Source organism: Salvelinus alpinus, chromosome 35, assembly GCF_045679555.1.
Source record: "Salvelinus alpinus chromosome 35, SLU_Salpinus.1, whole genome shotgun sequence".
Classification (NCBI taxonomy): Eukaryota; Metazoa; Chordata; class Actinopteri; order Salmoniformes; family Salmonidae; genus Salvelinus; species Salvelinus alpinus.
In genome coordinates this window covers 17,836,241-17,864,093 of record NC_092120.1, presented here as the reverse complement: position 1 = coordinate 17,864,093, position 27,853 = coordinate 17,836,241, and the positions used below count along the sequence as shown (strand labels likewise).

The following is a 27,853-nucleotide window of genomic DNA, read 5'->3' as shown; positions in this document are numbered from 1 at the left end:
TCACCTCATTTTTACCATATTAATGCACAGCCTCCTGTCGCAAGCATCTGTACACAATTCCTGGAAGCTGAAAATGTCTTCCCTGGAAACCCATTTCATGAAGCTCCTGACAAACAGTTATTGTGCTGACATTGCTTACAGAGGCAGTTTGGAACTCGGGAGTGAGTGTTGCAACCTAGGACAGACAATTTTTACGGGCTACATGCTTCAGCACTCGGCGGTCCCGTTCTGTGAGCTTGTGTGGCCTACCACTTCGCAGCTGAGCCGTTGTTGCTAATAGATGTTTCCATTTCACAATAACAGTACTTACAGTTGACCGGGGCAGCTCTACCAGGGCAGAAATTTGACAAACAGACTTTTTTGAAAGGTGGCATCCAATGACGGTGCCATGTTGAAAGTCACTGAGCTCTTCAGTAAGGCCATTATATTGCCAATGTTTGTCTATGTTGATTGCATGGCTGTGTGCTCTATTTTATATACCTGTCAGCAACTGGTGTGGCTGAAATAGCAGAATCAACTAATTTGAAGGGGTGTCCACATACTATTGTATATACAGCACTGGAAAAAATTAAGATACCACTGGTTTTACTATTTATGGGTATGTTTTTAGGGTAAAATTAACATTTTTGTTTTATTCTATAAACTACTGACAACATTTCTCTCAAATTCCAAATAAAAATATTGTAATTTAGAGCATTTATTTGCAGAAAATGACAACTGGTCAAAATAACAAAAAAGACCTTGAATAATGTCAGACCTCGAATAATGCAAAGAAAATAAGTTCATATTCATTTATAAACAACACAATACTAATGTTTTAACTTAGGAAGAGTTCAGAAATATATATTTGGTGGAATATCTCAGATTTTTAATCACAACTTTCATGCGTCTTGGCATGCTCTCCACCAGTCTTTCACATTGATGTTGGGTGACTTTATGCCACTCCTGGCGCAAAAATTCAAGCAGCTCGGCTTTGTTTGATGGCTTGTGACCTTCCATCTTCCTCTTGATTACATTCCAGAGGTTTTCAATGGGGTTCAGGTCTGGAGATTGGGCTGGCCATGACAGGGTCTTGATCTGGTGGTCCTCCATCCACACCTTGATTGACCTGGCTGTGTGGCATGGAACATTGTCCTGCTGGAAAAACCAATCCTCAGAGTTGGGCAACATTGTCAGAGCAGAAGGAAGCAAGTTTTCTTCCAGGACAACCTTGTACGTGGCTTGATTCATGCGTCCTTCACAAAGACAAATCTGCCCGATTCCAGCCTTGCTGAAGCACCCGCAGATCATCACCAATTTTCCACCAAATTTCATTGTGGGTGCGAGACACTGTAGGCCTCTCCAGGTCTCACACCCACTGTGAAATTTGGTGGAGGATCGGTGATGATCTGGGGGTGCTTCAGCAAGGCTGGAATCGGGCAGATTTGTCTTTGTGATGGACCCTGTCATGGCCGGCCCAATCTCCAGACCTGAACCCCATTGAAAACCTCTGGAAAGTGATCAAGAGGAAGATGGATGGTCACAAGCCATAAAACAAAGCTGAGCTGCTTGCATTTTTGTGCCAGGAGTGGCATAAAGTCAACCACATTCCAGAGGTTTTCAATGGGGTTCAGGTCTGGAGATTGGGCTGGCCATGACAAATCTTGAGAGGCCTACCAAGCCACAGTGTCTCGCACCCACTGTGAAATTTGATGGAGGATCGGTGATGATTTTCTGAACTCTTCCTAAGTTAAAACATTAGTATTGTGTTGTTTAAAAATTAATTTTAACTTATTTTCTTTGCATTATTCGAGGTCTGACAACACTGCATCTTTTTTGTTATTTTGACCAGTTGTCATTTTCTGCAAATAAATGCTCTAAATTACAATATTTTTATTTGGAATTTGAGAGAAATGTTGTCAGTAGTTAATAGAATGAAACAAAAATGTTAATTTTACCCAAACACCTATATATAGTCAAACCTGAGAAACTGATACTTTTGCAGTGGTCTTTAAAAAAAAACAATTCCCAGAGATGTATAGTGTATCTGTGACCAACAGATTCATATCTGTATTCCCAGTCATGTGAAATTCATAGATTAGGGCCTAATACATTTATTTCAATTGACTGATTTCCTTATATGAACTGTAACTCAGTAAAATCTTCTAAATTGTTGCATGTTGCGTTTATATTTTTGTTCAGTGTACTTTCCCAGGTTTACACAACACAATGTTGAACCTCTGCGATACAACCGGACATAATGAGGTTACAAACTCCGGAAGGTTGAGTTCATTGACTTTCACGCTGTTTCATTCCCCTAAAATGTTTCCGTTTTGAAGAGAGTTCAACTTAGCCATACCGCAAAATGGTCTCAGTCCGATATCATCAAACGACCGAAGTTATAAGTAGGCCTAAAGACTGTATAAGCACTCTATAAGTACAACAGGTTTTCCTTTTGACTATATTTCCCCTTATTTGTTGAAGAATAATACTTACTATGACATTTGTTTAGAGTCCTTTGAATGGCTTGGACACAGGAGCAATTGGCCGTTTCCATTTCTGACCCCTCATGTTTTTCGACTCAATGGTCTCATGGTGGCTTGTACCCACAGTATAACCAAATCATCATACGTGGAGGGGGAGTATATAACACACAACAAATTCAATGTGCCTCGTTTTGCATTTGCTTTTCTTTTAGACGTTATGCATCTCCCTTCAAAGACAAGCACAGGCTTAGACGGAGAACGCAGTCTAAAGGGGGATGGCTGGCTCACTCGCTCGCTTGCTGTTGTTTTGTCAGTTTTCCAAAATACTTCATATTTCAAAAATGTTCAGTCACCTTGTAACTGCCATCCCCGGAGCTTTTCATCCCCTCAAACAGGTGAGAGTGTTTCTTAAAAGCACTGGGAGAAACATCAATTCTCCTGCAAGAGAGAAATACACAAGGTCTAACTTTTCCACAGCTCAGGTTGCAAACATAACATGAGGAAGGGATTACTCTAAAACATTTTAGGGCCGTGCTGTTAAGATGAGGACTGAAATGACTGCAATGAATTACTCTTAGTTTCAAGTCTGTGCTGCTCAGGTGAGGACTGAAATGACTGCAATGAATTATTCTTATTTTCAGTGATGATCAGATGAGGACTAAAATGAATAGTCTACGAGCGATGTATAGATGTAACTCCAGGATATCACATAGCAAACAAGACCACCATTGGACCTGCACTGAATGACAAAAAGGTAAGAAAAAATACCTGTGCAAGCTTTGATAAAACTAGAGGTGATGCCACAGCACACTGAAGGTGAGATGGTCACTCAGAAGGAGACTCTACCTGTGTATCTCGGGGCTCTTCCTTGGCTTCATCGTTTCTTTTTGCGCAGCTCTTCTTTGGTACATGGCAAATCGCTCATTTAGAGTCATTCCGTTGGATGGAAAGTGCTGTGCTGTAATCAAACAGGAACCAGAACTTGTGTTACACAACAAATATGACCGTACGTTCGGTGCCAATGCACTTTCCCATTACTTTAAATTCACAAGTTACATACAGTATTACCGTGTGACCATAAAAACTATATTTTCAGCTACTGCATCAAAGATTATATATATATTTAAATGTGATTTTATCAGCCACATAGGGTCATAAAAGGTATAATAACTATGCAAATGTGTCATAGCAATGAAAACCGTTTTTGGAAAACTTCTCGAAACCAAATGAAATTACATAACATTTGTGCCTGAAAAACGATTCCATGTTTTTCCGGTGTACAGCAATATTTTTCCATAATCATTCCCACACAGGATTGCATTGCAGGGCTAGATTCACAAGCACTTGGCAACCCTTTTCAGTTTGAACTATCAACTGATATACTGTATAGGCTATATAAACCTTTTGATATCGCAATTGCACCTTAACTTGCAACTGTGTAAAAGCACAGCTAGCAGCGAGACTGGTCAGTTGCAAAGGATCAGAGGTGAGAGAGGTCAGTCACCTTTAATGTAGTGGACAATGGTGACAATGTGCTGTGCAAACAGCTCTGAGGGACTCCTTTGTAACTGTGTGGCCTGAACGTGCTGGAAGATAGAGCGAAACTCCTGCTCCTTTTTAGTAGGATGCACAAGATCCCGTGATAACCTTCGCTCACCAACCATAACACCAGAGGAGCTGGGGAAGAGACAAAACAACAACAAAAACATTTCATTTGATGTTTCACCTTTGCCCTTTTTGGCAAAAATAAACAGAGAACAAAGAATGGGATCTTTCTCATGAGACTTTTATAAACAACACCTGAAAGATTTAATCGGGAGAGGTCATTTCATTATCTCAGTTGTCTTAGCACACATCTTAATTCATTTTGATAAAGCTCATGGTTTCATAGAACTATGACTCAAAGAGGCTATAAAACATGGTCCAGGCCTGAGCCAAAGAGTGTGTCTCATGATTCATGGCTTCCTGCTAATGGAGATCGAAACCTACCTAAGGCGATAAGGCATCAGAGTCTCTATGTGAATCTATATGATGATGGTGCATTCTGCTTACCTTGCCACGTCATCTCTGAGGGAATCCATTCTGACGCTGAACTCCGCTCCTCTTTTCTCAGAGGCCCTTGGGGGAGAGTCCTCCCCCCTGACCATGAACATCTCCCGGTCAGAGTTCCTCCGTGGTGCGGGTATGGGGGACCGGCTGGAGGCAGCTTTCTCCATCCTCCTGTCTTTGCTGACGTTCTCCGGGGAGAAGCCTCTGAGCATGCCCGCTATGGCCTCTCTCTTGGCCAAGGCCGCAGCTATGGCCGTGGCCTTCTCCTGCTTCTGGCTGCGGTAAATCTCCTCCGCCATGGCATCAAGATCATCATCTTTGGCAGACGCCTGCGAGTAGGCCAGGTCCTCCCACTTGCCGAAGCGCTCCTCAAATAGCTCCCTGGCAGAGAGGGTGACTTTGACCTTGGGCTTGGGCGACCCGTCGTCCTCCCGGTCACGCTCTTTGCGGAGCACCTTGGGACGGGACTTGGGTATCATCTCCTCATCCTCTTCCTCGCCATCGCAGGAAAAGAAAGGGGAGGCTTTCAAGAAGCTGTTCAACGACACATTCCCCTCATCGTCAAAGTCTTCCCTGTACTTGTACTTCTCGTTCTCCCCTTTGTCGGGCTCTCTGTCAAAGATGCCCACAGAGGCCTTCATGCCATTCCCTTTCTCCCGCTCCACATCCCCATCATTGGTTTCCATCTCTCTGCCATTCTCCCAACCAGGCTGCTTTTTCTTATGATTGTGCTCTTCCAAGAACCTAGACAATGGCGAAGAGAGAAAGAGAAACAACTGTGTTAAAATGCATCTTGGACACCAGTTCAGGTGAGTGCCCTGCAACTTAATTACAAAACAATGTGAAAGAAATAAGGACGCTTGTCAATAGGTAAAAGGTAGGTAAAAATCCCATTGATTGTGGAGGACTTAGGGTAATGGATGATACAGCTATAAACATAGAATATGACGGTCAGCAAAAGATCTCCCCTCTTCAAAGGTCCAAGCCATGAGGGATTTGTCATGGTTAGTGCAGCGTTGACTGGCCAAGAAAACACACACGTCTCAAAACTCCCAAGAGTCCGTAAAGCCTTCTCAACTTACAAACTCCTGTTTCAGCATGCTATGACGACCACCACTTCCCTACGGGCTTAGGTCCAAGGAAAAATACCAGGGACAAATTATTCTATGTGGATTCTATGTGGTGCATGACGCATTGGGAAAGAACCATGAATTCTAAATACAAATAAAAGACTCTCAGAGAAAGAGTCCTAGACCCATACAATTGGCACGTTGCAACTATCCACTAACCACACTAAATAAAAGGTTTCAAAAAATATGACAGATATTTCCTAGTCTTGAAAAGGGTCTTTGACCAAAATGTTGACAATAATCATGTGCTACAATGTGAAAAATGTGAAAAATGAAAAACATGGTAGTGTGTGTGTGTTAACCTTTCATTTCTAAATATATTTCATAAGTGGCAAAGAGAAAAGGAGAAAAATATGTGTATTACCTTTTGAACACTGAGGAGATAGCTGCTTTATCTCCTGCCAGGTTGTCGTCTTTAGAGAAGAAGCCAAAGCCAGAGAACACAGGTGTGGGGCTTTTCTGAGAAGGGCTTTTGGTGGAAGGTGAACTGCCCACTGTCTGTATCTGCCATGAGGGGGCACCATTGGAATTGGAGCCATTAGCATTAGTGCTTTTAGGAGAGGGACTAGACTGGGTCGAAGCTGGGGCGCTCTGACCAATGATAACAGCTGAGCGCACCTGAGGACTTGACTCCTTGGGGCTGGTGCTGTTGCTGTGATCCGTCACGCCCTGCCAGTTAGCCTTGGGATTGTCCCCACCAGCGCTCCCATCAGGCCCTGCAGACCCCCCTGTTATCTCCACGGGCTCGCCATCTCCTCCTCCTCCTCCTTTCTTCTGGACCTCCTTGGAGGCAGAGCGCTCCTCCTTGACATCCTTAGAGTTCTGCGTGGCCGACCCAGAGCCCGACCTGCGTGTGGGAGAGGAGGAATGTGAGGAAGAGGAGTGGGGGGAGCGCCGGGATCGGGGCGAGGAAGAGCGGTCCGAGACCTTGGAGTGGCTGTGGGAACGAGGGCTACCCGAGCGCTTTTTAGGGGTACGGGATCGTCCCCGTCTCGGGCTGTGGGGGTGTTGCTGCTGCTGTTGTTGCTGCTGCTGTTGGGGGTGCTGCCTGTAGTTCTGCCAGTTATTGGGGCGGTAGTTGTTGTTGTAGCCGCCTCCCCCACCTCTCTGGAAGCGCCCCCGTGGGAAGTAACCACGCCCTCGGCCTCTGAAATAGTAGGGCCTCCGGAAGCCTCGGTGGTAGCCCCGGAACTCACGGTTATTATTCTGGTACTCCCTTGGGTAGTGCCGCTCTCGGTTATTGTGGGATGGAGAATGAGATCTGGAGCGCGAGCGAGTGCGGGACCTAGAGCTTTGAAAGTGGGAGAAAGAGAGAAGGGAGAATGGAGAGAGAGATGAAAGGGAGGGAAGACAAAGAAAAGATGACTGATTACACCTTCCATTGTATAAATCTCATTAGAAAAAAATGCTTTGAGGAAAAAGGTGTGCAATGCTGTTTTTCTCAAGACTATAAACAACCTTATATTATGAGCAATTTATTTGTTTGTGTTGCTTATGAAAGTGATGCTGTCCTCCTTCCAAAACCTTTGAAACAATTAGGCCAACACATTTTGTTTTCAAGTGGGTCTACAGCTTAAATTCAAGTGATTTCTGGTTACAGGAAATAAAAAAAAAAAAAAGTGACAGATACTCATGTACTTAGCAGTTGTGTTTTTGTAAAGTATATCATAATCCCATGTACAGGTAATGACATGGCACACTGTGATGCATATGTGTGCATCTGACAAATATATTAACAGAGGTAGCAAATCACATCTTAACATTTAACTGCTGGGAAGTGGAAATACATGGGTGCACAATGGAGCAATGGAGAAAAACAGACTTCTCGATTCGTCTAGAGACATGGCTGTGAGGTTTACCCAGTCCACATGGTGGCTCCATAGCACCATGGACGCTAAAGCATAACAGAGGTAGCCTTCAGTACCACTAGACAAGTTTCTCCAGTTTCTAAAACAATCTATCGCCTCTGTAAGTATTAAGATTTAGTTGACACATATGGTCCATCTTAGCTAGTGAAGAAAACAATCTCATTTTAAAGAGGATACATCTCTGAAATTTCTTATCGCACGATCCAACAATAAATAGACTGGTAAATAAGCAGAATCCTTTGATAATAACATATGAGTTAAAAGTCATTAAAATCTCAAACTGCTCAGCAGCTATGCACTGATGTCAATATTGCCCTGTGCAGGCAAAGATGGATAACTTTCACAAATAACAATGAGAAATCAAAACTACAGTCAGCATTAGAGAAAAATACCTAATATGACATCACTTAGACTAAAAGCACACAAAATCGAAACAGAAAACCACCATTGACAGAACAATCTAGTACTTCTAAATAAGACCCATCTGGAAACCTTTGAAGTAAATAACAAAGCCCTGCTGTACTACTCACCCCGTGTGTTTTTTCATTGGAATTAAGAGTAAGTAGAGAAAGTAGTGCACCGAGCAGCATTGCACACTCACATTGAGAGCAAGACAATCTGCATCTCTTATGCTGAGCACTAGTGGAAAGAGGCGGTCACATGGGCCATATGGGAAAAATGTCTACTCTAATCCTTCAAAGCAAAAGGAGGGGGCTAGGCTTGCCAATTACCCTGGCTGGCCAGCCTGCCCAGAAACCTAGGCTAAAAGGAGCAATTCAGTCAGACAGCAACTATATACAGGGATTTAGGACTAGAGGTCGACCGATTAATCGGAATGGCCGATTAATTAGGGCCGATTTCAAGTTTTCATAACAATCGGAAATCGGTATTTATGGACACCGATTTGGCCGTTTCTTTTTTTTTACACCTTTATTTAACTAGGCAAGTCAGTTAAGAACACATTCATATTTTCAATGACGGACTAGGAACGGTGGGTTAACTGCCTTGTTCAGGGGCAGAACGACAGATTTTTACCTTGTCAGCTCGGGGGGTAACGATGCTTCGAGGGTGGCTGTTGTCGATGTGTTCCTGGTTCGAGCCCAGGTAGGGGCGAGGAGAGGGACGGAAGCTATACTGTTACACTGGCAATACTAAAGTGCCTATAAGAACATCCAATAGTCAAAGGTATATGAAATACAAATGGTATAGAGAGAAATAATCCTATAATTCCTATAATAACTACAACCTAAAACTTCTTACCTGGGAATATTGAAGACTCATGTTAAAAGGAACCACCAGCTTTCATATGTTCTCATGTTCTGAGCAAGGAACTTAAACGTTAGCTTTTTTACATGGCACATATTGCACTTTTACTTTCTTCTCCAACACTTTGTTTTTGCATTATTTAAACCAAATTGAACTTTTTTCATTATTTATTTGAGGCTAAATGTATTTTATTGATGTATTATATTAAGTTAAAATACATGTTCATTCAGTATTGTTGTAATTGTCATTACAAAAAAAAAAAAAATTGTCCGATTAACCGGTATCGGCTTTTTTGGTCCTCCAATAATCGGTATCGGTATCGGCGTTGAAAAATCATAATCGTCCGACCTCTATTTAGGACAGCTAAAATCACAGTTTTATGAATGAAATGGTCTAATATTACATAATACAGCATCTACAGCATTTTCAAACCAAACAATGTAGGCTATCTTTGCATTGGATTTCAATTTCACTTGAAATGCTAAGGATTTCTGTCTACATGGAGTACTTTTGATGAAGGAACATTTCATGGAATGCTTACATCTAAAATAAGTCATGTTTGTGCGTGTGTGCCGTCTTGTATTGCGAGAGGGTTACATTTCACACACTGTAAACAGTGATAGGCCAATCCAGGGTCAGTGTTGACTTTCATGTTCAAGCCATCTCTTTTCTGAACTCACAGAACTCAAGACCATGGCTTAATAGTGCCATGCCATGCAGTGCCACTCCCCGGAAAAGAGCTGCCATGCACTCCATTTTAATAGACACAAAACAATTCTGCCAGCAGCAAGAGTGGCCGGTGGCGTCACACTCAAACCACAGTTTCCCTTGCAAATTAACAACATTGCAGCCGACTGACAGATAACCCACACCCCTGCCAAGGAATTTCCATTTAGGACTACAAAGCAACATAGTAAAAGCACTAGGTAGATGTTGGACATGTAGCCTACTAAGGAATGCCAATATCGTAGTAAGGGAAAGGTGATACCTAGTCAGTTGTACTGAATGCATTCAACTGAAATGTGTCTTCCGCATTTAACCCAACCCCTTCTGAATCAGAGAGGTGCGGGTGATGCAAATAATTCTGAAATGTTTCTGGTGCAAGTCAAAGGCCTGTGTAGTAGTGGGAGAGCTCATTACAAATGGCCAAGTACCAAGTCTCACTGAGGCAAGTGTGCCATCACAGCACCAGAGCTCTTTCCCACATACATCAATGTCCTTTGTATAAAGTGCACCAGACCCTGGGTAAGGCCCGTAACCAATAGAAAGCTGTTGTCGCTCTGCAGTTAATATGAGCGCCAACTCACCATAAACCACAGGAAGTGGATGGGTTTTGAGGCAGGAAATCAAAAGATGTATGCTTCAGCACCACTGCACACTCAAATATTACGCCACGGACATCTGCAGAAAGAATGGGGTGTCAGCTATGACATGACACCTCGACTTTGAAAAAAATCTATTTTGGTTATTGAACTACAGTAAGCGAAGTGGATTTACACTCATTAACAGAATTGCATCATGGGTCTCTGATCTGGATATGAATGTCATTCTCTTCATGGTGGTGTATTCTAAATAGGTACACAAAGGTAGAAATATGCAATATCCTCCTTTGCATATTTGGTTATTATTTTACACACTGGCTATTATTTTAATGAGCTCAGCCACCAAACAAGACCCTGTTTGGTTGGTTCGGACCGGACCAAATCTGAACCAATTATAGACGTCTATGTTTCACAAGTTTGGACATCAAAGTACAGCACAGTAGAGCTCAGTAGAGTACAGTACAGTACAGCACAGCACAATAGAGTAGGACTCAGTGCAGTACAATAGAGTTCAGTACAGTAGAGTATATTAAATTAGAATAGAATTCAGCACAGTACAGTAGAAATCAGTACAGTACAGTAGAATTCAGTTCCGTAAAGTATTCAGAACTGTACAGTCCAGTACAATACATTATAGTGTACTCAACTCTAGTGTGGTCTACTGTGTACTGTACTGAACTCTACTCCACTCTATTCTAGAGTACAGAACTATACACTGCTTTTCTTTACTTTACTGTTCTGTACTCCACTGTGCTCTACTGTACTGTAATGTACTGTGCTTTCCAAATTTTTGAAACATAGATATCTATGATTGGTTGTAGACGTTGAAATCAAGGCTAGGGCGGACTGACCAAATGTCAACTAATTTTCAACGTCCATGGACGTCCGGTATCGGTCTGTGCTCAGTGGATGAGGATGCTGCTGGTTACAGTAAATGGAAAGAGAGGGGGCTCATGGGTAGGTGTCAGTAAGAGCCGTGAGAGGTGACATTAATTGGAGATAGAGAAGGAGAGAGAGGGAGGATTGTCCGACTCTTCACACTCTTGCTTTGACCACCAGACGACAGAAATAGAAAGGAAACCGTTATCAGCTGAACATATTCCAGTGGAAGGGAGGACAGTAGCAGGTGACCCACTTGTGGTTTGTGAGTACTATGATTTCCCATTTTAGCCTATTAAATAGCAGAAATCCCGTTACAGATCTTTATGAAATTTTGTTACCGATTTGTATTCACTTAATAATTCATAAACAAAATGTATATTAGTAAAAACACTATAACTAATTGATAGGTGTACCTTTACTTGTAACTTCTGTGAACTTTCATTATCCTCTCTCCTCATGAGGGTCAGAAATTAGAAAATATCTTAAAGATATGTGGGATTTTGGTAACAGAATTTCACGGCACAAGGCAATGTTTCTTAAACTTACAGAAGGCAGAAAAAATGTTAAGTGTTGATATTATTTGGCAGGGGTCTTTAATTCAACATTATTGTGATTTTATATAAGAATAAATCAAAGCCTTTGCTTATTCCATCTTGACATGACATGCAGCTTATAAAGGCTTCATAAAGCCTTCATAAACACTACATAAATGTGTAACAAATCATCTAAGGGAAAGGGGGGTACATAGTCATTTGTACAACTGAATGCCTTCAATTGAAATGTGTCTCTCTGAATCAGAGAGGTGTGGGGGGCTACCATAATCGACATCCACGTCGTCATCGCCCGGGGAACAGTGGGTTAACTGCCTTGCTCAGGGGCAGAACAACAGAATTTTACCGTGCCAGTTCGGGGATTCGATCCAGCAACCTTTCGGTTACTGGCCCAACGCTCTAACCACTAGGATACCTGCCGATCTATAACTATATGTCATGCTTTATAAAGGGTTCATAAATGTGGCATAACTGTGTGACATAACCACCAATGTCAAATGTGACATAACCCACTATGTCAAATATGACATAAACCTGTGCTTTATAAAAGGTGGCATAAGCACAGCTTAATAAAGGACTTGTATATCGTATTAAATTGAGGCTTCACAAAGCATTTATAACCCTGTCAAGCATCTTGGTAGAGCACTGCAATGTCAGGATAGCGGTTTCGATTCCCGGGGCCAGCCATACATAAAAATATATTCACGCATGACTGTCGTTTTCATTCAAATCATCTGCAAAATGTAATATATTACATTTTTCTAAAACATTTCTAGGATGGCCCAACTTCTTAACTAAATGCAGTCAGTCACAGCAAAAAAATATTGGTGTGGCCTTTTAAAATCAGTTAGATTTTTTTGCCGAATTCCATTTTCTCAGTTTAGTCTTTCCAGGTTTCGGATTTTCCCAATATCTTCAGGTTTTCCCTTAGTTTTTCACACATTTTTAACAGAAAAACAACAAATTTTTATTTTCTGTGTCCACAACAATGCTCAAACCAAATCAGGGATTATGTATTCCATATACAGTGATTTGCATTGTGACCGCCAATGGAATGGGTGGAGTAAAAGGCCACCAACACTCCGTATTATTCAGAACCCGATGAAATGACACCGTATATACAGTGCCAGTCAAACGTTTGGACACACCTACTCATTCAAGGGTTTTTCTTAATCTTTTACTATTTTCTACGTTGTAGAACAATAGTGAAGACATCAAAACTGTCACGTTCCTGACCTATTTTCTGTTGTTTTGTATGTGTTAGTCGGTCAGGGCGTGAGTGTGGGTGGGCATTTCTATGTTTTGTGTTTCTATGTTTAGGTCTATTGTAATCAGCCTTATATGGTTCTCAATCAGAGACAGGTGTTTGACGTTGTCTTCTGATTGAGAACCATATATAGGTTAGCTGTTCACACTGTTTGTTTGTGGGTGGTTGTCTCCTGTGTCTGTGTATATGTTTGCACCATACGGGACTGTTTCGTTCGTTCGTTCGTTCGTTCGTTTGTTTTGTAGTAAGTACTTGTTCGTTCGTTCTTCGTGTTTCATGTAAGTTCGTCGTTCTAAGTCTGTCTACTTTCGTTTTGTTATTTTGTATCATTTCAAGTATAGTTCGTTTTGTTCTTGTTGAAATAAACTTCAGTATGTCATTTCAACGCGCTGCACCTTGGTTTAATCCCTGCTCCTCCTCTTCGGATGAAGAGGAGGAGGAACGCCGTTACAGAACCACCCACCAATCCAGAACCAAGCAGCGTAATTTCGAGCAACGGGCAAGTATACAGGACTCGTGGAGTTGGGAGCAAATATTTAACGGAGAAGGACCATGGGCTAAAATTGGAGTGAATCGCTGCCCATGGGAACAGCTGGAGGCAGCTCGGAGAGCAGAGGAAACGCAAGAGAGGAACCGGCGTTATGAGGGGACGCGTCTAGCACGGAAGCCTGAAAAGCCCGTGAGTACTACCCAAACATTTCTTGGGGGGGGGCTAAGAGATGGTGGGCCAAGGGCAGGTAGGAGACCTGCGCCCACTTCTCAGGCTAACCGTGGAGAGCGGGAGTACGGGCAGACACCGTGTTACGCAGTAGAGCGCACGGTGTCTCCTGTACGTGTGCATAGCCCGGTGCGGGTTATTCCACCTCCCCGCACTGGTAGGGCTAGATTGGGCATTGAGCCAGGTGTCATGAGGCCGGCTCAACGCGTCTGGTCTCCAGTGCGTCTCCTCGGGCCGGCATACATGGCACCTGCCTTACGCATGGTTTCCCCGGTTCGCCTACATAGCCCGGTGCGGGTTATTCCACCTCCCCGCACTGGTCAGGCGACCGGGAGCATTCAACCAGGTAAGGTTGGGCAGGCTCAATGCTCAAGAGAGCCAGTACGCCTGCACGGTCCGGTATTTCCGGCGCCACCTCCCCGCCCCAGTCCAGTACCAACAGTGCCTACACCACGTACCAGGCTTCCAGTGCGTTTCCAGAGCCCTGTTCCTCCTCCACGCACTCTCCCTATGGTGCGTGTATCCAGTTCGGTGCCTCCAGTTCCGGCACCACGCACTAAGCCACCTGTGCGTCTCCTGAGTCCGGTACACACTGTTACTTCTCCCGTACTAGTCCTGATGTGCGTGCACTCAGCCCGGTGCCACCAGTGCCGGTACCACGCACCAGGCACAGAGTACGCTTTGAGAGTCCAGTGTGCCCTGTCCCTGCTCCCCGCACTAGCATGAAGGTGCGTGTCCTTAGCCCGGTGCCTCCAGTTCCGGCACCACGCACCAGGTCTACAGTGCGCCTTATCCGGCCAGAGCCATCCGTCTCCCCAGCGCCATCTGAGCCATCCGTCTCCCCAGCGCCATCTGAGCCATCCGTCTCCCCAGCGCCATCTGAGCCATCCGTCTCCCCAGCGCCATCTGAGCCATCCGTCTCCCCAGCGCCATCTGAGCCATCCGTCTCCCCAGCGCCATCTGAGCCATCCGTCTCCCCAGCGCCATCTGAGCCATCCGTCTCCCCAGCGCCATCTGAGCCATCCGTCTGCCCAGTGCCGTCTGAGCCCTCCGTCTGTCCCGAGCTATTAGAGCCGCCCGTCTGTCCCGAGCCGTCAGAGCCGATAGTCAGTCAGGAGCCGCTAGAGCCATTCGTCAGACAGGATCTGCCAGAGCCGCCAACCAGACAGGATCTGCCAGAGCCGCCAACCAGACAGGATCTGCCAGAGCCGCCAACCAGACAGGATCTGCCAGAGCCGCCAACCAGACAGGATCTGCCAGAGCCGCCAACCAGACAGGATCTGCCAGAGCCGCCAACCAGACAGGATCTGCCAGAGCCGCCAACCAGACAGGATCTGCCAGAGCCGCCAGCCAGACAGGATCTGCCAGAGCCGCCAGTGAGCCATGAGCGTCCAGAGCCGTCAGCCTGCCATGAGCGTCCAGAGCCGTCAGCCTGCCATGAGCGTCCAGAGCCGTCAGCCTGCCATGAGCTTCCAGAGCCGTCAGCCTGCCATGAGCGTCCAGAGCCGTCAGCCTGCCATGAGCGTCCAGAGCCGTCAGCCTGCCATGAGCGTCCAGAGCCGTCAGCCTGCCATGAGCTTCCAGAGCCGTCAGCCTGCCATGAGCGTCCAGAGCCGTCAGTCAGCCATGAGCTGCCCCTCAGCCCTAAGCTGTTAGTAATTCAGAACTGCCCCTCAGTCCAGAGCTGTCTCTCTGTCCAGAGCTGCCCTTCAGTCCGGAGTTGCCCCTCTATCCTGAGCTACCTCTTTATCCTGAGCTACCTCTCTATCCTGAGCTACCTCTCTATCCCGACCTACCTCACTGTCCTGAGCTACCTTGTCCCGGAGCTGTCCCTTATTCTGGTGTTGCCCCTTAATTTAGGTGGGGTTATTTGGAGGGTGGTCATTTTGAGGAGGCTAAGGAAGCTGGGATTGACTATGGTGGGGTGGGGACCTCGTCCAGAGCCTGAGCCACCACCGTGGTCAGATGCCCACCCAGACCCTCCCCTAGACTTTGTGCTGGTGCGCCCGGAGTTTGCACCTTGAGGGGGGGGTTATGTCACGTTCCTGACCTATTTTCTGTTGTTTTGTATGTGTTAGTCGGTCAGGGCGTGAGTGTGGGTGGGCATTTCTATGTTTTGTGTTTCTATGTTTAGGTCTATTGTAATCAGCCTTATATGGTTCTCAATCAGAGACAGGTGTTTGACGTTGTCTTCTGATTGAGAACCATATATAGGTTAGCTGTTCACACTGTTTGTTTGTGGGTGGTTGTCTCCTGTGTCTGTGTATATGTTTGCACCATACGGGACTGTTTCGTTCGTTCGTTCGTTTGTTTTGTAGTAAGTACTTGTTCGTTCGTTCTTCGTGTTTCATGTAAGTTCGTCGTTCTAAGTCTGTCTACTTTCGTTTTGTTATTTTGTATCATTTCAAGTATAGTTCGTTTTGTTCTTGTTGAAATAAACTTCAGTATGTCATTTCAACGCGCTGCACCTTGGTTTAATCCCTGCTCCTCCTCTTCGGATGAAGAGGAGGAGGAACGCCGTTACAAAAACTATGAAATAACATCATGTAGTAACCAAAAAAGTGTTAGATAAATCAAAATATATTTTATATTTGAGATTCTTCAATTTAGCCACTCTTTGCCTTGATGACAGCTTTGCACACTCTTGGCAATCTCTCAACCAGTTTCATGAGGAATGCTTTTGCAACAGTCTTGAAGCTGGTTGAGAGAATTCCAAGTGTGTGCAAAGCTGTCGTCAAGGCTATTTGAAGAATCTCAAATATAAAATATATTTTGATTTGTTAAACACTTTTTTGGTTAGTACATGATTCCATATGTGTTATTTCATAGTTTTTTTGATCTCTTCACTATTATTCTACAATGTAGAAAATAGTAAAAATAAAGAAAAACCCTTGCATGAGTAAGGTGTTCGAAAACTTTTGACCGGTAGTGTATGTGTTAGGAATGACCAAAGGTGTCTGACTTTATAGTAAGTACAGCGTCATATGATATAAGGCATTTATGTATATGCTGTACATTTCAAAATGTTTCTGACTTTAAATTAAGTAAAGAACTATGTGATATAGAGTATTTATGTATGTGTTGAGAATGACCGAAGGTGTCTCACTTCAAACTAAGTACTACAGGACACTACATAGAGTGTCAATAAATAGGTTATTAACGTTCTGCTGATTTATGAAGGTTCTCTCGTGATCCACAGGTTACTGTTAGGGTGTGTGAGGTATTTAAATAAGTTGATGGACCTGCAAAGCTTTTGTGTGTGTCAGAGCCAAGATGATTTGGAGTAGTCCAACCTGAGTCCACCGCAACAGGTATTCCTCTTCTGTTCCCATGCTGGAGACCAGGGCTTGATTACAACCTGTTACAAGGGTGCCAACATTTTGTGGCTGATCTTTCAGTGGGGGAGTGGGTGAAATGTGTCAAAGACCTGATGGACCCAACACCACATGGTATGGCTCGTTTTGGTTGTGTGTGTGTGTGTTTGTGCACTGAGGAACACGTAACTTGGTTGCAGAAGAAAGGCACTTTCAATTTCTTTCATCAAGGTCAGTGTTTCTTGTTGCAACATTGTCTCCAGGCTACTGCACACACACAGCACATATAAGTCTGGGATATCAACCATTCAAAGTTGTCCTTAGTGGGAGTGACCATATCATTCTAAAGGAGTGACCTTACTGAATGAAGTATTTGTCATTGTCACTAGATAACACAGTCAAAAATTCATGATTATGGCTAAAACCCGGCCCACTTCCACAATGTATCTTCTTAAAATTAGATTTTAAATCTAACCATAACTAATAAAGGCCAAGTTTGATGTGTTGGTCCTCCAGAACTTCCACACATTTGGGTGGAAGGGTCTGCGAATGAGATTAGGTGTAATGTGACTAACATTACTTTACTTTAAAGCGTAATCCAATCCTTCGACCCAACATGTCACCCCTTATAAAGCACATGGTTATATCACATTCGACATAGTTGGTTATGTCACATTTGACATGGGTGATTATGTCACATAGTTATGCCACATTTATGACCCTCTATAAAGCATGATATATGGTTATAGATACTTTGTAACACATTTATGACTGAGCTTTCATTTGACATGCTACTATGAACTTCACATGTTGGTGATGACAAATGAAACATGTCATTCATTGAGGCCCAAACATAGCATGTATAGTCCACACATAACTTGGAGATCAGCAACCAATCAGGAGCATTTAAAAACGTTGACTAATCTACATAGCAACAACCTTTGTTGGGTCAAAAGCATTTCTTACAATCTATGTGTAGCATATCTGTCAAGGCGCGGTCAGCAACTCCTATCTCATTTCGAATTGTCACTCCTGTTGTTTTCCATATAGACAGAAAGACGGAAAAAATCTTTCTCCGAAAACTGTTACCTCCCCTCGTTTCTGTCTCAAAATCTTCTTCAGGCTCTCTACCCATGTAATGACCTTTTACAGAAAAAAAATACTTCATAAGTCCTTATAAGGTGGAATATGTTGGTTCATCCCTCTTAACCTGTTCATAGACAATTTACAGACAAAATAATACGAATTCATAACAATGTCCTAGTTTGAGGTGGTCTTTGAGTTACTCACTTTGAGTAAGTTAGCTAAGTTACAGTAAGTTACGTTGTTAGCCACCTGTAGCGATGTTTCCTAGATCTGGATCGTGAGCTGCTTCTGGAGCGAGATCTGGACCAGGACCCAGAGTGGGACCGAGACTTGGACGCTGACTTCGTTGCCTTGGACATCACTGCAGGCAACCTCTTTGAGACGACAGCCTGTCAGACAAACAGAGGGGAGTAATGAGTGATCATGAGCATCTACTCAATTTCAACATTTCACCCACAGGTTCCATCGGCCCACACTGGCAACATTGAATAAGTAGAAGGAGGAACATTTGAAATCAGCTAAAGTGCTGGTCATAGGATTAATAACAATGATTGACTATTATTTAATTTTTGTCATCTGAAGCCATTGCGTACAAAAACGGACATTCTTCAAAGAGGCCTACTACATAGGAGATACCCACAATTTAATACAACTTAACAAGATAAAGGATTCTTCACATATTTGAAGATGTAGAGCAAAACGACTGTCAAATAGTACAAGTGGGCGAATCTGTCCATCACTGTGACCGAAGTATCAGGTGGTAAACTACAACCAGACGGCTAGGCCGCTGAATGATTATCTACAGTCACTGCAGAAACAGAGGGATTAAGATAAAGAGCTGTGACTCGAGAAAACCATGACAACAATGCCTCCAAGAGACATGAGGCATTCAAGAGACGCCATACTTCAGAAAAGCTTCTTTGCAAAAATGTACTAGCGTACACTAACTATTGCTGCCCAAAAAAAACTGATAGAGAACAGTGAGGATACTGCAGGTGCAAGTAACATAATCAGTCAAACCAGTTTCATGTAGTCAGTCATTTGCATTAAGGAATCAGTTTCATTCCAGTGATGGGACTGAACTTTTGACTTGTATTGGTCCCAAGAAAAGATGAGGAACCTTACACTAAGTCTGCTTAAGTATAGACTTCACTCTAATGGGATAGATGCATTCTAGGCTCGAGCCTCTATACACACTTTATATATCCAGTAACAAATGGAACAATCACCTTACATTCCACTAGCCTGTCACATTGTCCCTAATTATTGTGCTAGTCTAAGAATGGTGGATGGGAATGCTTGTTCTCTCAAGAGAGAAATCCTTATAGCCAGCTGTTCAAAAATAGACTAATGGCAGCTTTCAGCAAAGATAAAATAGGAAAGTGTAGGGGTTGTTTCACAACTTACCAAACACCCATCAGTCTCATTGTTAGGACAGAATTCTATGTTAATAGAAAACTCATTAATCATTCCAATATTTAATAGTATTACAACCCTGTTTTTGTTCCCGTGTAGACGATTTTAGAACCACTTTACGTGCAAAGGTGGAAAAGAAAAAGAGAGAAGGAGTATGAGGAGTGACAGCGAAGGCTTTATGGACACGGTGGACCAATGAAGAAATAATAACATACATGACTGATGTTTGTAACACGTTTATAACTTTCAAATCAGTCTCAGCGCTAAATGGAATGCAATAGAAAATGACAGGCAACATTTACAGGTCAGGGGCGTTACTATATCATCATTATACAGGACAGGACAAGATGGCGCTGACAGACACGGTCGCCCTGTTTCTAGATCCTAGACAACTTTGCAGAATTTTTGTTGTTGTTGTGTTATCTCTTACATTATTTGCTCAGAGCGTTTGTTGTATTATTACCTACAGCTGAAAAATAAACTTTTGGACATTAGATCAGCGGTCACTAACCATACATTTCAGCAGAAATTTGGCTTCCCTGACCTGGATCCTTTGTTTGAACTTTCCGAGGCAGCTCTATTCATCCTGGGGGCTGCACCAAAATCCCGACATCGGAGAAGAGGAAGAAGTCCAGAGAAGTGGAGGAAGAAGTGGGGCCCTAGTCAGACTCAAGCGGCGTGAATACCATCCACCGCTTCTGAGTATATTACTTGCTAACGTTCAGTCCCAGGGACTGTAACATACTCTGTTTTACGGAATCATGGCTCTCTCCGGATATATTGTCCCCGTCCATTCAGCCAGCGGGGTTCTCCATCCATCGCGCAGACAGGAAGAAAAAACTCTCAGGGGAAAAGAAAGGCGGAGGGATTTGTTTCATGATTAACAACTCATGGTGTGATTGTGGTAACATACTGTACATGAACTCAAGTCCTTTTGCTCTCCTGATCTGGAATACCTCCCCATCAAATGCAGACCACATTACCTCCCAAGATAATTTTATTTGGTCATCATAACTGCAGTGTATATTCGACAGTACAGGGACAAAGTGGAGTTGCAATTCAATGGCTTAGACACAAGACATATGTGGAAGAGACCCCAAACAATCACGGATAATAAAGGGAAATCTAGCCACGTCAAACACAACGTCTCACTCCCGGATAAGCTAAACACCTTCTAAGCCCGCTTGGAGGAAAACAACATTGAGACACCGACACAGACCCCCTCCACTCATGAGAACTGTGTGCTCTCGCTCTCCGTGGCCAACGTGATTGAGTCATTTAAGCGTGTTAACCCTCGCAAGGCTGCCGGCCCAGGTAGCATCCCAAGCCACGTACTCAGACCAGCTGGCTGGAGTGTTCACAGACATATTCAATCTCTCCATATCTCAGTCAGTTGTTCCCACTTGCATCAAGACGTCCGCCATTGTTCCTGTACCCAAGAAAGCAAAGGTAACTGAACTAAATGACTATCGCCCCGTAGCACTCACTTCTGTCATCATGAAGTGCATTGAGAGGCTAGTTATAGACCATATCACCTCCACCTTGCCCAACAATCTAGACCCACTACAAAGTCGCATACCGCCCCAACAGATCCACGGCTGACGAAATCGCCATTACACTGCACACTGCCCTATCCCACCTGGACAAGAGAAATACCTATGTAAGGAATGCTGTTTGTAGACTACAGCTCAGCCTTCAACACTATGGTTCCCTCCAAGCTCATCACTAAGGTCAGGGCCCTGGGTCTGAACCCCGAAGAATGCAGTCTGTTCTGGAGGCAAAGAGGGATCCAACCCAGTACTAGATGGGCGTACCCAATAACTCTGACATTGCTCATTCTGATATTGAAGAAAAAAAGAATATTTTACTTTTTGGATTATGTGCGTATAGTTTCATATTGCTAGGTATTATTACTGCACTGTTGGAGCTGCACCTAAGATAACATCTGCAAATATGTGTACGCGACCAATACACTTCGATTTGATTATACAAAGTTACAAGATATTACTGGAGAGCTTTATAAGATTCACAGACTGAACAACTGGGCTGCCAATAAAGAAGAGGTCACTCTGGCTCACCTTGAATGTCAACTATGTGTGAAAAACACTCTTCGAAATAAACTAATTGAAAGGATAACATCATATGGTGCCAGACCAGCAAGTGGATTGGCTCGTGAGAGTTGAGAAGATTATCTGATTATTGGGCCTAATGCAACTGTCAATCAGTGGCCAGAGAATGTCCATTCTTCAATAGCACAATCAGTGCCTAACATGTTCCTTACCCCTGTGGAGGGTAAATACGATTCCTTAAGGGGATTCTGGCTATATTCTGAGAATGATTCATATGATCCAGCAGATGAGGTTATTCAGTCTATGGACACTCTCCATGGCATATGATCTTCGGTCTAAGTGGGCAGGGATCAAAACATTTATTTTTAATTTTGAAAAGCATCATGAGGAGGAAGGATGAGGAGCATGTCATGAGGAGGAAATTGCAGACTAAACATTGGGAGGACTTCAAAAACGGTGCACCGGCATCAAGCAGCACATGCTAGTCGCAGAGTATATCCCTGCTACTATTTTGGTGAGTATTGAAATGGATCCCTCCTCCTGCTACTCCTCTATGGTGCTCCTTCCCTCGCTTTTCTTCATTGCAGACTGCGCTTGTTATTTTTGGCTTCCAGGGCTAATTTCCTGAAGGCACTGGAATATACTTTTTCGCTTACCGGGCACATTTCATGACTGGCATTCAGAGCGTGCTCCCGTATCCACATTTGGAAAAATAAAGGGAAACTAAACCCTGGTCAACAGATGGTATGGCATATTACGAAATTAGACATTTTTCAAAGTACTCTCTGCAGAAGACCTTTATCACCTAGTCATACACAGTTGATTTAATAGCTGTAGACTATAGCTGTGTAGCTGTATAACTGCATATACTGTAATACCAAGAATCTGTTTAAAACTAATTAAGCAAACAAAAAAAACATCTGTTTTTCTCGGGACTGGTTTCACATGGCTGAGAATAAACCTTTCTGAAAGTTCTCAAATGCCTGTCAAATGAAACTAAACAGGATGAGGGCCACAACCTTTGCATTCATCCACTAGGTAACTAGAGTATAATCACTTCCTTCACTTAATTTTGTGTGACTGGTTTATCTTACTGGTAAAACCGTGTAGCGCATTGCAGGGGCCAAAACTGGGCAAACTGGGCATTCACTAGGTAACTATTGTATCATGTATCATCATCTTAAACTTAAATAGATGCTCTCCTGAATTGTGTGTGACTGGTTTATCCTACTGGTAAAACGGCAAGGATATGTGTAGCCCACTCCAGTTGTAGTTAACTGTAACTTAATAAGTAATAAGTGTCTGTAAAGTGTGATGAATCGTGGGTCCATTCAGTCAGAGAACAGTGACCCACTTCCAACTGATAACCAGAGGCAGCTGCCTGTCTCCTCCTGACAGAGTGTGCTCCCCAGCCTAATCACTAGGATTTAAACATCCAAAAGGCTGTGACAAGCATCTACACTAATTATGTACCCTCTACTGACAGACACACAAACACACCCAAAGGGCCCCTGGTGCAAAGAGTGACAGCTGCTCAAGCCCGGTCACCTGTTTATTTAAGGGCAAAAGTTGTTGCGAACAATGGTTGGGCAACTCGATACAGCAGCAAGAGTATAAACAGACACACTCCGCTCAATCAACTACACTATCCTTAAGACCTGGATGCCTCAGAAGCAGCTGGAATCACATTTGGCATCTATATGGACCACTGAGATAACACTCGCCATAGCAACTGTCACTGATGTTGTCTTTGGTTACCAAAATGGACCAGAAATGTGGGCATCATTGTCAGGGTGTCAGAGTTTTCCCTCAAGACGTGGCTTTATAGAGGCAGTTCATGGATTGCCAAGCGGACTCTGCTGCTGGAGTCCAGATACACTGCGTAGCTTCCTTCCATACAGTTCCATGGACATCATAGGATAATTATTGTTTCTTAAAGTTGTCTTATTACCAAATAAGCCCACTGTAACTTGATTTAGGCCTATTAATAATGTCACTCTCAGATAAGAATTCTTTCAACCATGACTGCGTCATTGTGATTTTCTGCAGCAAACTCAACACTGACCAAAGCTGAAAAACCAACGTTGAATTGGACAATGAAACAATAAATCACTAAAACCAAACAAAAAAACCTCACTCGATAACTGAAAGGCTGAGAAAAGTAATGTGCTTCATTTTCTCAGAGTGAGAAAATACAGCGCCCCATAGCAGTGTTCTCACTAAAAGCTCAGTGTCTGTCTACGTGAGACAGTCCCTCTGTTGGGTACAAACGCCACAGCGAGTTCACATCCACTCCCACTATCGGAGTAGGATCCATGTGCGGTACATATAATCTTTGTTGCTACTTGAGACTTCTTCAAAACCTCATCAGTCAGCACTAGAATCAGTATGTTTATTTCTTGGACTGCTGTAAATAGGTGAAAAGTTCATATGTAGCTATGTGAGCTTTTGATTTACACAACAACTGTTGTCCTGAAAATACATAGTAGAAAATGACTGAGGCATCCTCAAATCGTGAGGATATGCGTCTTAACTTGCTGCTATCAAGATGGAACTCAACAGCTAAAGGTCCTCTCTATTTTGGTCCGTTGTGAACAGCATGGCAAATGACAAGCTATTGTTCCTTATTTCAGCAATGTGGTGAGATTATGTATATGTTAGGTCTTGCCTATTGACAGACATTTTCATTCGAATGTAGGCTAAAGCTGTAGATATCCGGTGTATTTGGTCAACTTTCAGTGGTAGCCATTCTACCAGGGCCAAAGTCGTTACATTCACACACAAGTGGCGTTACCCCAGAGTTGGCAGTGTCAAAAACTCCATATCAAATTGTCGACTTCTCCTGTGAACATTGTGGACTGTCTGAAAAGAAATGTCACGTAAATTGTGAATCCTGTGAAGAGACAAGTGTTGATACAACACACTGTAGATACAACACCCTGTAGATACAACACCCTGTAAATACAACACCCTGTAAATACAACACCCTGTAAATACAACACCCTGACACTGGAGTGTCAGGATCCTCAAATGTACACAGCATCAACTGTAGGCTAGTCAACAACAGAGCATACATACTGTGAAAGACCACAAGGCCGATTACTGTCAATCCCATTGCTTTACAATGATCCCCATGAACAGCAAATAGAAAAGTTATTCTTAGTAAAAAAACAAAAGTGACAGTACAGTACAGCTTCTTTGTTATAAGGACCCGTGCCAGGATACCAGTGGGAATGTGGTTACGCCTTTCTTATCTGTGTACATTTGAACAGATATTATTTGCGCTAAGAGAACAATAAGCCAGGATCCTAGAGCACACTGCAACAGGATATATGATATGATGTAATGATTATTTATGCAAAGGGAGGCACAATCAACCCTGTCCCATTTTTTTGCTCATAAATCCTTTGAAATTATAATTGGAGGGGTGAACAATGAATGGGGTTTGCACTATGTAACTGATGCGTTTATGAAGAAAGCTGGATACCTCACTGGCTGACTGAACTGAAGCTCGAGCATTGCTGATCAATCAATCGACAACAAGGAATGCATTTAAAGTGACATCGAGCTTTCGACTTTCTGTCGCTTGAGATATGGTGCCAAAGAAATCCCAGAGAAATGCAAACATAACATTGCTACCGAAACGTTAGTCTATATAATAGTAACTACACTGTATCATGCCATGAGAATAACCTCACATGTGATACAGTATAGCATATATAGTAGCTGGTGGGGATACAAGGACATACTAGAGCAAGGACAGACAGGCTATAGCTTACCTCCGATGTTTCTGTTTTTTTTCACGCTCCTCTGGCGGGTCCGGGTCGTATAGCTTCTTGGGTGACAGCAGGCGGAGGATCCGTTGCTGTCACACTGTCAACCAAATAATTTTAGATGATAGGTTGCAATCCGAATAAACAGGCCAGTTGAGCTAACTTTGACTACTGTGTGTCAAGCATCGTATTGACCGAAAAATGTGCGGGAATGACGTTTATCAGCTCGTTCAACAAGCCTTTCATCAGGTCCGTTTCGTATTCATGTCACATTAAATAGCTAGAGCAGTTGTAACGCGACACTGCACTGTGCGCTCACTAGGAATGAATTCAAAGTGGAGAAATTCTCCGAGAACGCATACAATCTGAAGCTATAGTACTGGCTACAGTAGAGCCTTCCTTCGCAGCGCAGCAGGGGGTGTGACTAGTGCTCAGTGCGCACACAGGTCGAATTTCCTTCCTGGTATCCCCCGGTCAAACGTACACAGAACAAAAATGTAAATGCGACTTGTAAAGTGTTGGTCCCATGTTACATGAGCTGAAATAAAATATTCCAGAAATGTTCCGTATGCAAAAAAAGAGAGCTTATTTTCACTCAAATATTGTGCACAAATTTGTTTACATCCCTGTTAGGGAGCATTTATCCGTTGCCAAAATAATCCATCCACTTGACAGGTGTGGCATATCAAGAAGCTGATTAAACAGCATGAGCATTACACAAGTGCACTTCTCGCTGGGGACACAATGCCACAGATGTCTCAAGTTTTGAGGGAGTGTGCAATTGGTATGCTGACTGCAGGAATGTCCACCAGAGCTGTTGCCAGATAATTGAATGTTCATTTCTCTACCATAAGACGTTATTTTAGAATTTGGCAGTACATCCAACCGGCCTCACAACCGCAGACCACGTTTATGGCGTCGTGTGGGCGAGTGGTTTGCCGTTGTCAACGTTGTGAACAGAGTGCCCCATGGTGGCTGGTGGGGTTATGGTCAGGGTGTGAGTGTGGGTGGGCATTCTATGTTATGTGTTTCTATGTTGGTTAATGGGTGACCTGATATGGTTCTCAATTAGAGGCAGGTGGTTTTCATCTCCTCTGATTGAGAACCATATTAAGGTAGGTGGTTTCACATTGTTTGTTGTGGGTGGTTGTCTTCTGTGTCTGTGTCTGTGTCTGTGTCTGTGTCTGTGTCTGTGTCTGTGTCTGTGTCTGTGTCTGTGTCTGTGTCTGTGTCTGTGTCTGTGTCTGTGTCTGTGTCTGTGTCTGTGTCTGTGTCTGTTTGCACCACAGGGACTGTTTCGTTTTGTTCGTTCGGTTTTTGTGTAGTCTATTTTCCTGTTTGTGCGTTCTTCGTGTTATGTAAGTTCGTTTGTTCAGGTCTGTTGACTCCGTTTATTATTTTGTAAATTCTCAAGTGTTTTTCGTATTTGTCTTTATTCTTTAATAAATATCATGTCAAATTACTACGCTGCAAATTGGTCCTCCGATCCTTCTCGCCTCTCCTCGTCTGAGGAGGAGGACGAAGTAGAAGAGCGTTACAACTAGTGCATTTTATCGTGGGAAATTTGAATGCACAGAGATACCGTGACAAGATGCTGAGGCCCATTGTCGTGCCATTCATCCGCCGCCATCACCTCATGTTTCAGCATAATAATGCACGGTCCCATGTCGTAAGGATCAGTACACAAATGTCCCAGTTCTTCCATGGCCTGCATACTCACCAGACATGTCACCCATTGAGCACGTTTGGGATGCTCTGGATCGACGTGTACGACAGCATGTTCCAGTTCCCGCCAACTTCGCACATCCATTGAAAGGGAATGGGACAATATTCCACAGGCCACAATTAACAGCCTGATCAACTCTATGCGAAGGAGATGTGTTGTGCTGCATGAGGCAAATGGTGGTCACACCAGATACTGACTGGTTTTCTGATCCACGCCCCTACCTTTTTTGAAAGATATATGTGACCAAAAGATGCATATCTGTATTCCCAGTCATTTGAAATCCATAGATTAGGGCCTAATGAATATACAGTATTTAAATTGACTGATTTCCTTACATGAACTGTAAAACTCAGCAAAATCTTTGAAATTGCTACATGTTGCGTATATATTTTTGTTCAGTATAGTTACACTAGCAAAATGTTTCCTACTTATACTGTAACAAAGTCCACCACAATTGTTACATTTTTGCAGTCACTACAGCGCTTCTGCAGAAATGTCATTGGTCATGTACGCTGCATACACAGTATAAGGCAGGCGAGAGGTCTTATAGACATGTTCCATAATTTGTTGCTATACTACAGCAAGTTATTTCTGTCCTGGCATAAATTGGACAGGAGGAAACATCATTAGTCTTGATTAAGATATACCAGAGCGATGGAGACTGAAATGATGATGGTGGCATGAACCTTGCACAAATAATTCAATATCTACCATACGTGCTCAACATATTTATTTATCAACAGACCTGAGTGCTTGGACCAACTGGATGCACTGACAGTTCAGGTCCTGGGGTTACAGTGACATTGCCTTGAGCTGTGTAATTGCAAGGCAAATATTGGCACATATGTTAGGATGTATCAAACTAACGTAGTCTCGAAAAACAGTGAACAAACAAGCCCTTAGGCAAAGTTCTGTTGAGTGGTATTGAGACCATTCAAATTGCAAGAATCA

General features: G+C 43.3%; 1 protein-coding gene across 7 annotated transcripts in view; it reads right to left on the bottom strand.

The window, feature by feature from the left end:
- Positions 1–25,592, bottom strand: part of LOC139564613 (thyroid hormone receptor-associated protein 3-like) — a 30,892-nt gene extending 5,300 nt beyond the window's left edge. The window contains exons 1-8 of one of the 7 annotated variants that reach the window (XM_071384287.1): positions 25,183–25,592; positions 18,168–18,307; positions 6,009–6,935; positions 4,518–5,258; positions 3,970–4,142; positions 3,312–3,423; positions 2,819–2,903; positions 680–1,137 (exon numbers count right to left, since the gene is read on the bottom strand). In XM_071384287.1, the coding sequence (XP_071240388.1) occupies positions 823–1,137; positions 2,819–2,903; positions 3,312–3,423; positions 3,970–4,142; positions 4,518–5,258; positions 6,009–6,935; positions 18,168–18,277 (2,463 nt within the window). In that variant the 5' untranslated portion in view covers positions 18,278–18,307; positions 25,183–25,592 and the 3' untranslated portion in view covers positions 680–822. Of the gene's footprint in view, positions 1–679; positions 1,138–2,818; positions 2,904–3,311; positions 3,424–3,969; positions 4,143–4,517; positions 5,259–6,008; positions 6,936–8,042; positions 8,276–18,167; positions 18,308–25,182 lie in introns of those variants that run through there. The other 6 variants (XM_071384286.1, XM_071384282.1, XM_071384281.1 and 3 more) reach the window with 6 other exon arrangements.
- Between the last annotated feature and the right edge of the window lie 2,261 nt (positions 25,593–27,853).